The 10,708-nt window shown below is 41.4% G+C and overlaps 1 protein-coding gene across 1 annotated transcript; it reads right to left on the bottom strand.

Moving 5' to 3' along the window:
• Positions 1 to 6,248: 6,248 nt before the first annotated feature.
• Positions 6,249 to 10,298, bottom strand: LOC115922827 (uncharacterized protein K02A2.6-like). Its single transcript, XM_030982536.1, has one exon. It carries the CDS (start codon positions 10,296 to 10,298, stop codon positions 6,249 to 6,251), a length of 4,050 nt encoding a protein of 1,349 aa, XP_030838396.1.
• Between the last annotated feature and the right edge of the window lie 410 nt (positions 10,299 to 10,708).

The following is a 10,708-nucleotide window of genomic DNA, read 5'->3' as shown; positions in this document are numbered from 1 at the left end:
AGTCACGTGATCTTTTGTCTTTTCTTGTCAGCCCGAAAATCGCAAATTTTCCTGATGTGTGTACAAAACAAAATGGAAATGTCATTTTTCTTAAAAATAAATCAAACATTAGTTATTGGGTCTTGTTTTAAGTTTAGGTGGTTGTTTTGGGAGTAAAATAGTTGAATTATAGTTAGAAATGAAAAAAAAAATAAAAAATATATATATATAAATCAAAAAAACAATGAAATACATATGAAAATATCAAAACAAGAGATAACATAAGGAATAAGCTGGCTCTTCCAAATCTTTTGTCGTATTATTATTCCAAATGGTCTAATGAATATATGAAGGAGAAAAAAATGCTTAAATATGAATAATATATGATTTATGGGTAAAATGTGAATTTTATGACCTTATTTGCATAAATTACCATAAATATGCAAATGAGTGAATTTTTCCAAAAGAAAAGAAACTATCATAGTATTCTATACACTTCAGTTGACATGCGTACAAATTTTCGCGGAGATCGGCTGTTTGACGGCCTAGATCTTAAGAGGGATTATAATGCCCCCCCCCAACCTCCTTTTTTAGGGGGGGGGGGTCGTCCCCCCCTACCCGGAAAATTAGAAAAAATGCAACAAAAAATGTATAGCAAATACTGGCTAAAGATTGCAACACACTTTAAAGCTCTGGAGGGCCCAAGAGTGCAGAGTTTAGCAAAAATCTTTTCGCTCGGTTATTATAGGGCGTACATGTACATATTTCTTATTTTCCTTTATTGTATAGCACTACCGCAAAACAGAGCCATCTATACACAGAGTTTGGCCAACTTGGTCTCACTGGGTCACAACATGGCGTATTTCTTTTGTTTTGTGCTTGCCCAACAAAGCAGTAGTCGCCATATTGTGTCCAACTCGAACCGGGTTGGCCAAACTCTCCTAATCAATGGCACTGCCGCAAAATCTTCTCTAGCGCCATCTCAGGTCAGCTGAGTTTTTGGTTCTCGCATCGACACCTCTGTCTGCGAAATGAGAATGAGGTATAGGGTTATGCACTGTTGAGAAGTTGACCATATGAGATTGCGCCTTGCCCGCCCCCCCCCCCCCCACTCCGGGTTTGAATGACCGCATGCGTGTTACCAAAATGTCCGGTAAAGGGGTACTTTTCGTGCGACAAAGTCCGGCCCGAGATTTGTAAGAAAAGGGGGTGTATTTGACTTTCACCCGGAGATTTCTTTAAAAAGGGGGTGTTTTTTCTTTTTTTCTCTCATCTCTTTGGACTACTGAGAAATTATTCCGAATTGAGGGTGGTAAATTGAGCATTTTTCTGAATTTAGGGGGGGGGGTACATTGAGCATTTTTCCGAATTTAGGGGGGTCTCCAAGGCAGGAAAAGCCCGCGAAAGGGGGGTTCGGAAATGTTGGCAGTCCTCAGATAGGGGGTGCTTTTAAAAAGAGGGAACAAGCACATGCGTACCCTAAATAACACTGAGTGGGGGGGGGGGGACGGGGCACCTTGCGATAAACAGTACCCTAGGAAAAAAAGTTCCCCCTCCCCCCCCCCCCCCCCCCCAACTCCGTGAACGGAGGAATACCATGCGTGTTCCCAAAATAAAGGGTAAAGGGGTACTTTTCACGCACCATAGTCCGGCTCGTAGTACACACAAATCCGACCCGTATTGACTTTACACTCCGGACTTAGGGGGTGTTTTCAAAAGGAGGGATCATGCATATGCGTACCCAGGCGCGTACGCAGGATTTTTTCAAGGGGGGGGGGGGGGGTTTAACATTCATAAATCGGGCCGAAAATTTCGCAACGACTCAGCCAGCCGCTGAATAAGCGGGGGGGGGGGGGGGGGGGGGGGGGGGGGTAAGAGGACACATTTTTTTTTTTTTGGTCTCGAAATTTGAAAATTTGACATTTTGCTCCGTTGGTGGGGGGGGGGGGTAAGGTCAGCTTTTTTAGGTTAACCATGAGAATATATATTTTTTTATTTTTTTTTAGGGGGGGTTTATACACAAAAAATTACCAAAGGGGGGGGGGGGTTTAACCCCCAACCCCCCCCCCCCCCCCTGTGTACGCGCCTGTGCGTACCCTAAATACAAACACTGAGTTGGGGGGGGGGGGGCGGAGGGGCGGGGAAGTTCATCAGTTCGGTATCGTTTTTAACGAAAACAACACGTTTGAATGTAGGTCTGATAATTATACTAATGTCTGGCATTGTGTACATAATCTGTACCAATATTATTTTAGCATTATCTTTGCATTATAATGATCATACAACCTCTATGTTTAGGTAACTGAATATTATGACCATCTTTTCATAATTATAATGAACGCTATTTTGTTCTCATATGATTAAGAATATTGCAAATAATATATCAGGCAGCGTGGTAATAGATTTGTGTAAGAGAAGGTTTATAATTGATTACCAAAACCTTTCCTATTGTAATTTTGTCTATTTATCATGTATTTCATCTTTTGCACAAGCTGCGCCTTGAGCATTTGATTGTCAAGTGGATTCGGCGCCTTACAAATCTAATGTATTATTATTATTATCGGAGGTTACTTTTGTAATATAATAAAATATATAATTATGTGTAAATAATGTAGGTTTGTGGTTAGGCCTACTGAAGAGATAATGGATTTATTCTTACATGATCACGGTGATAATATCGTTATTAACAATTACAGATTAATTTATGTTTACCATCCTCATCCTAAGTGTAGGTTATGGGTTCCTGGTAGTGAGTATTGGTCTGAATACTTTCATCGCTCTAGGGTGATCTGCCTGGCTAAAGCTGGATGAATAAAGTATTTAGTTGATACCCTTAACATCCCATGTGATTAATGATTTGGGTATTTTGAGGCGATATAGATATAAATACATGACTGATGACTCTCTCCTACATTATAGTCACATGATTGGTCAAACGCGATCACGTGGGATTCATTTATTGAGACTACCTCAAGTTTATTCATGAAATAGCTCCTATAGCTTCCAGTACTATCCAGCGTTATGTTAGTACGCGATGCGCGTAGAAGTACGTGTGAGGTTAGTGCTGAAATGTGGGAGCTGAAATGAGCCTATTAAACATTGGGTGGTAACTATTCTCGAAAGCGGACTAACTTTAGTCCATGGTTTAATCCACCGATTAAATATGGTATACCAAGTGTCTATATGAATAGGTTTTTGAATTATTTAATCTGTTATTAAACTAAACTAAACTAATAATATGATTAATAAACAATATATATATGATACAATTATTTTTTCATGGTAATTTAGGGATGTACGAAATTATTCAAAAATATATTCATATGGACACTTGGCATGCCATATTTATAGTCGGTGGATTAAACCATGGACTAAAGTTAGTCCGCTTTCGAGAATACCACCCTTAGGGTTCTCAGCGATATAATGACACGAAAAATCTTGAAACGAATTCAAATTGAAGGATCTAGGACAGTGCCAACCTGTATGTTTGGTTACTGTGCTGCGACGGAGCGTAGCGACGGAGCCGACAATATGTGGGGTCATTGACCCATTCCCTCTCTTGTCTTATGTTTATTCCGTGTATTAGCCTACTTTTTGACATACTGATCTAATATATCAGTATGTAAAAAGAGTTTTTACTGACAAATATTATTTGTCAGTACTATACAGAACATTGTCTAAAGCAAACTGCTTTAAACTACTCAGTAATATAGGATTTCCCGGCTAAATTCGCGAGTTTGTCATTCAAATTAATTTGTCTTGCGTTCAAATTCGACGGTTTTAGTGCAGTCAGGTACATCTTGGGTTGATATTCCCTTTTCTAGTTTTCAAATCTATGGAATTTTCGTTAAAATCTATGTATGTTTCATTCAAGTTAATGAAAAATGTGCTTCCTTCGCTATTTGGTCATTCGATTTGGCGCAACACGATTTTCTGACAACGCGACGGTGTACTTTTAGCATTCTAATTCATTTTGTAGCATTCATTAGCACTTTGTGCACTTAAATTGATGGTCAATATACATTTCTCGTTTATTACACACTTTTTATAGCTCATTCTTTTTCTTTCAAGATTGTTTTTCATGTGTATTTAATCATATTTCATTTTCTTGCATTTATACACTTATACTTATTAGATTTATCTGATATTCATCAGCATTTAAGTTTGATTGTTAAGAAGAAAAACGACTTGCATCTACGGACCTGATGGTCTCAGTATATTTGTAAATGTTCATGTAAGGAAGTTGTTTGTCTTATGTTTCATCATAATTTTATCATAATTTCATTATGGAAGAAGGGTACAATATTGTGACTGGGGTAGGGACTAGAGTCAACAATTTGAACATGATTCATTATTTAGCCATGTCTTTAGCCATCGATCTGCTGGCGGGCAAGTAAACTATGAAACTCTTTAAGAAAAACCGAGGGGTCTGTCGGGTATAAGAGACGATGTGAATTACTTTTATAAAATTCCGAGTCTGTACTAAAAAGGGGCGATTGAGGGTACCCCCCACCTTTCCCGGGTATATGAACATGTCCGTGCAGAAATGCCATATTCCTTGATTTCGCCCCTTCTTTACTTTATGTCTGACTACACCCATCTGCATTGTCCTTAAAATAAATAAATGGAATAACAGCTTAGACCCCAAGGGTAAATCATGCATTTTAACTACATTATTTAAAAACTGTAAAAGTTTGTATTTCTTCCCCCTAACATTCCTAACTTGAATACAAATATTACGAATACGAATGACAGGTGTTAATTTGAATGATAAAAATTAAGCTTCGACAAGTGAATATTAATTTGAATGCTAGTTGAGCAGTTTCTAAATTGAATGACAGATCTATGAAACCCTTCGACCAAAATCCTAAGTTAAATACAAAAACTGGAAAATTGAATGATAATTGGCATGGCAAAGCCGATCTGCGCGGGATCTGCGCTAACTTAAATGCAAAGTAAATGAATTCGAATGACAAACACGCGAATTTGGCCGGGAAATCCTATACATTATCAAATATGGGTTCTAGGACAATTACCCCCTGGGCAATCACCCCCGGAAAATTACCCCCCGGAAAACTACCGGGGGGGGGGGGGGGGGGGTTATTGTCCTCGGGGGGGGGGGGTAATTCTCCGATAGGGGGGGGGGCGTAACAACATAATTATATGTTAAATCAGAAGAAAAAAGTTTCAATAGTCAGATTCATGGCGTGTACAAAAATTTGAAAAATAATTCGTTTTTATAACCCCATATTGATATTCTGAGTAAATCTGAGTAAATTTTCGTTGCAGTTATTTTGACACCATTGTCATCTGCGCGTAATGTACTGCAAGCATTAAGCGGGTTGTTATTCACACTGTGAAAAGGTTGGGCAATAGTTTTCCACACTTTGCCAAACGTTGTGCCAATAGTCAACAAAATCATCTATTGGGCAATATTTTGCCCAGTGGTATTGGTAAACGTGAGTACCCGACTTCACACGTGCATAATTGTTTCGTATTTTGACCAAAATTTGGACAAAGATATGACCCTTCAACTGCCCGACTATGGTAGCCCACTTGTTGGGGACATCTTGACCAAGCTGTGCAATAACCGATGCAGCATGCACTCTTGCCCCCCCCCCAACTCTGGGAACGGAGGGACCGCATGCGTGTTCCCAAAATCTCCGGCTCGTAACAAAAGAAAAAGGTCTACCCGTATTGACTTTACACACCGGACTTATGCTGAAGGGGGGGGGGGGTGCTGGGAACACGCATATGCGTACCCTAAATAACACTGATGTTTCAAGCTTAGTTCGATGGCATTTAATGTCAGACGACAAAGGATAGTACAGTCAGATTGGTATAGTAACGAGAGAGTAGCTTTTAATACTGATGGGGCCATCTGGCGCCCTCTTTTGATTGAAGCTTTACATATGTTCTTCTAAAATCTCAGAAACAATATTGACACATCCTCCCCTCTTTGAGCTTTGTGCCGGAGAATGTCTCAATTTTGGAGGTCAATATCAACCTGGTACCAAAACAGATAAAGATTAAAGAATATCAAAAGATTGGTTTATGAGATCTTTTACAATCATATAACTGCACAAAATAATATTTCAAAGCAAAAAATATCAGAGTCCTTTTGAGTTCTTGTGAGTCTTCATAGTGTCAGAAGATTTGGGATTGTGTTTAGAGTCCAGTTTCTTCAAATTTAAAAAAAAGTTCAAATGTCCAGAGTTAGATGAAGTGATGTCATTCACGTATCTCGCGAATGTTCTCTTTTTAAGAGTTCAAAATGTTACGAAATCTTTCATCTTATGCGGTTCTCGACGTTGTCTGTTTGAACGTCTCAGCGAGCTAGTGTTGTTCTCGTCAAGCGTCTCAGATGTACCATCACCGCGAAACTTCACAGGACTTGTAGTGGTAGATTGACGCTGCTCTGTAGTCCTCACCTTGGGTTGGTTGTTGTCCTGGCATTCCCAGTTAAACATGTTGGGAATAGGATCAAGTGTATCTGACGTGGATGAGGTCGCTCTGAGATGTTCTCTGTTTCTACGAAGTGTTTGACCATCACAGCGAACTTCATATGATCGATCGTCTATTTTCTTCAGGATCACCGCTTTCTTCCATTTCTTTCTATGGTTGAATGGTTTCACACGTACAGTTGCTCCAAGTGGAAGATCCTTGAGCTTCCTTGTATTTCTGTTGAAATACTTCTCCTGTCGTCTCTGGTTTGAATTGAGTTTCTCGACATCAGGTCCTGAGTCACGATCAGGCATCAACAACTGAGTTGTGGTGGGTAGGAGTGTACGTGTTCGTCTACCCATGAACCTTTGCGCAGGACTGGTCTGGGTACCTTGAGTTGGTGTATTACGAACGTTGAGTAAGGCTAGATCAACGTTATCTCCAGTGTCCTTGCATTTGGTAAGCAGTCTTTTGGCAGTCTTAACAGCAGACTCTGCCTTGCCATTTGCCTTGCTGTTGTGAGGTGAGATGGTGTTATGCTTGATTCCCATCTCTTTGGCAAACTCAGCAAAGTCCCTTGAAGAGAAAGGAGGTCCATTATCTGAGACAATGATCTCTGGCACTCCATAGCGTCCGATGTGACGTTTCAGTCGCTTGATAACTGCGGGGGCAGTCGTCCTCTGTAGCTTTTCTATCTCAAAGAAATTGGAGTAGTAACATACCATAATGAGATAGTTCTCGTTATCATGATGGAAGAGATCGATTCCAATTCTTGACCATGGCCTGTCAGAGATAGGATGAGACATCAAAGGTTGGGCAGGTTGAGAGACTGAGTTTTCTTGACAGGTCTCGCATGTCTGGATCCACTCCTTTATCTCCTTGTTCATACCTGGCCAATAGACATATTCACGGGCTCTTCTCAAAGTTCCTTCGACTCCATTGTGGCCAATGTGTAACTCCTCCTTGATCTGTCGCCTCATCTGCTTAGGGATTACCAGCCGTTCTCCCTTGAAAATCAGATCATCAGTCACCGAAAGTTCATCTCTGAAACTGAAGTATGGAGTCAGTGACAAAGGAAGCTTTGTCTTGTTGTCTGGCCACCCATCAAGTATGGTGTCTTTGAGCTGGGAGAGAGTTGGATCTTGGGTAGTCTGTCTCTTTATCTCAGCTATCTTGTCATCAGGGAGAGACAAGAGTTTGACAGCATTCACCACCTCTAGATCATGCTGTCCGCTCTCATACGGAAGAGAAGCACGGCTTAGTGCATCAGCCAAGATGTTGTCCTTCCCTTTAAGGTATTTCACTTCAACATCATACGCCATGGCGCGTAGTAACATTCCTTGTAGGCGTTTGGGAGCTTTGTCCAGGGCCTTCTTCACAATGCACTCCAGTGGTTTGTGGTCACTATATACTGTTGTCTTCCGACCAAAAGTGAACTGATTCCACTTTTCCAGTGCAAAGACTATTGCTAGCATCTCCTTCTCAATGACAGAGTATCTGGTCTCAGGATCACTCAGCATCCTACTGGCATATGCTATTGGTTGACCATCCTGTAGCATCACAGCACCTAACCCTGTAGCACTGGCATCAGTTTGGATTTGAAGTGGCTTGCTTTGGTTGTAGAACGCCAACACAGGAGCTTGTATCAGCATCTCTTTCAGCAACCTAAAGGCTTTGTCATGGTTGGAGTCCCAAGTCCACGCAGAGTTGTTGTGGGTTAAGTCATTGAGAGGCTTCATGACATCAGATAGTTTGGGCAGATACCTGGCCAAATAATTGACCATGCCACGTAAGCGATGGATGTCATCCTTGCAGGTTGGAGAACTCATGTTCAGGATTGCATCGATCTTGGATGGATCAGCTTTCAGTCCAGAGTTGGATACTATGTGGCCTAGGAACGAGATTTCCTTCAGTCGAAATTGGCATTTCTCCTTGTTCAACACTATGCCAACAGTTTGACATCTCTGTAGAAGACTCTGTAGTCGGGTATCATGCTCAGCATCACTGTTACCCCAGATTATGATGTCATCTGCCACACATCGTACCCCTTGAAGACCATCCAGTGCTAGATGAAGTCTCTTTTGGAAGATTTCACTGCTAACCTTCAAGCCAAATGGTAGACGTTTCCATTTATACCTTCCCCATGGTGTTGCAAAGGTAGTTAGCAGACTTGAGTCGTCGTCAAGAACACAGTGCAAATATCCATCTTTGAGATCACAGATGGAGAAGACCGTTGCATTGGACAGTTGAGGCAGGATATCATCGAGAACAGGCAGAGGATAATGTTCTCTTTTCAGCACGAGATTGAGTGGTCTAGGGTCTAAGCACACACGCACTTTACCAGATTTCTTCTGTACAACAGCCATCTGGCTTACCCAGTCAGTTGGAGAACTTACTTCCTCAATCAGGTCTCTTGTCTGCAGTGCATCAAGTTCATCCTTCACAATACTTCTCAAGGATTCTGGTATCACTCTAGCAGGACGAACACTAGGGGTAGCATCATCCATAACAGTCAGATGAACATCGTTCCCCGGCAGAGTACCAGTCACAGAGGATGAGAAGACCACAGGATACTCTTTGTGAAGATTCTCAGGAGCTAGGTTGCAGACATTCTCAGGAAATATGTTGTGGACTATTTCCATAGATTCGTAGTGAACAGTGATAAGCTGCAACTTCTCAGAAGCTGTTTTGCTTAGCAGTGGAGTCAGATCCTCCTTAACTATGACATAGTCAATCCTGTACTTTTTTCCAGTAGCTGGATTCCTTGTCACGACTTTGCACTTTCCCACAGCACGTAGTAGCGGAGAGTGGTTCCACATCCGGAGATGGATGCATTCATTTCTCACTACATCTTCTTCAGACAGAAACTTCTGTGGGAGAACACTCACTGTTGCTCCAGAGTCCAACTGGAACTGTACTCTTCGACCATTTAGTAGCATGTTGCAAAAAATTGGTCCATCTTCAGGACTTACTGTATTTATCTGTACAACACTGATACTTTCAGTGGAGGAGTACTCATCATCTTCGAGTTGGTGAACACTCTTGGAAGTACACACTGCAGATCCCTTGAAGTGATTGGGCTTATGGCACACATTGCACTTTTGACCCCATGCAGGGCAGCATTCCTTCTTCATTTCGTGTGATTTATTACAGAACTTGCACTTTTTGAGCTCTTTCGGCTTCTGCTTTACAAACTTCTGCTTTCCACTTCCAGTTTTAGCATGTTTAGGGAAAGGTTTTCGATTCACCCTGTTGATTTCCTCACTTTTCAACGCCTTCATGTGAGTAGACGTCGCTTCTACTGCTTTACAAACATCAATGGCAGTAGAGAGGTCAAGATCAGATTTGGAGATGAGTAGTTCTCGCATACGATCATCACGTACTCCCAGTAGAACACGATCAACGAGCAATTTGTCATTCATGCAGTCACAGAATCCACACGTCTTACTCATTGTACGCAGAGCTGTCACATACTGTTCAATAGATTCACCATCTTCCTGACTGCGTTGATTGAACTTGAATCTTTCAAAGAATTCTCTGCTCTCACCAAGGAAATGTTTATCAAACTTATCCAGTATCACAGAGCATTTCACACTTTCAGCGGCATTAGCAAACTTCATGCCGTTGTAGACACGCAGACAATCTTGTCCCACACTGTGCAGTAGTAGTGCAGTTTGGTACCGATCTGGTTGTTTGGAGAGGTTTGTGAGAATAGTGTAGTTGTCCCATTGCTGTCTCCAGATTTTCCACCCTTCAACTAGACCTACATTTCCCGCAGCCGCATGGAAATGACCAGGGGGTTGGACAGAAGGCTTTACGAAATGGGCCCCTTGCAAATCACCCTCAGTACCCTCAGGAGACACAGTGTCAGGCATGTTGTACACCACAGCAAACAATTCAGACAGAGATCTCGAATTTCAATGCTTTGCATGCAAGTAACACTACACAAACTTACATGAGTGGGGCTGACTATACGTTGAGTTGACTCTCAAAGTAAACAGGTGAATTCCAGTTCATAACACGGTATGCAGACGCATAATAGAGTGATAGGTGTATTACAAACACTTTCCTACATGGATTTACAAACTTTCACCGCTGTCATCATGTTTCAAGCTTAGTTCGATGGCATTTAATGTCAGACGACAAAGGATAGTACAGTCAGATTGGTATAGTAACGAGAGAGTAGCTTTTAATACTGATGGGGCCATCTGGCGCCCTCTTTTGATTGAAGCTTTACATATGTTCTTCTAAAATCTCAGAAACAATATTGACACAACTGAGTGGG

This window comes from Strongylocentrotus purpuratus, unplaced genomic scaffold, assembly GCF_000002235.5.
Source record: "Strongylocentrotus purpuratus isolate Spur 01 unplaced genomic scaffold, Spur_5.0 spur5_scaffold_12, whole genome shotgun sequence".
Lineage (NCBI taxonomy): Eukaryota > Metazoa > Echinodermata > Echinoidea > Camarodonta > Strongylocentrotidae > Strongylocentrotus > Strongylocentrotus purpuratus.
The sequence above is the reverse complement of the archived record's forward strand: the minus strand, read 5'-3'. Positions and strand labels throughout refer to the sequence as shown.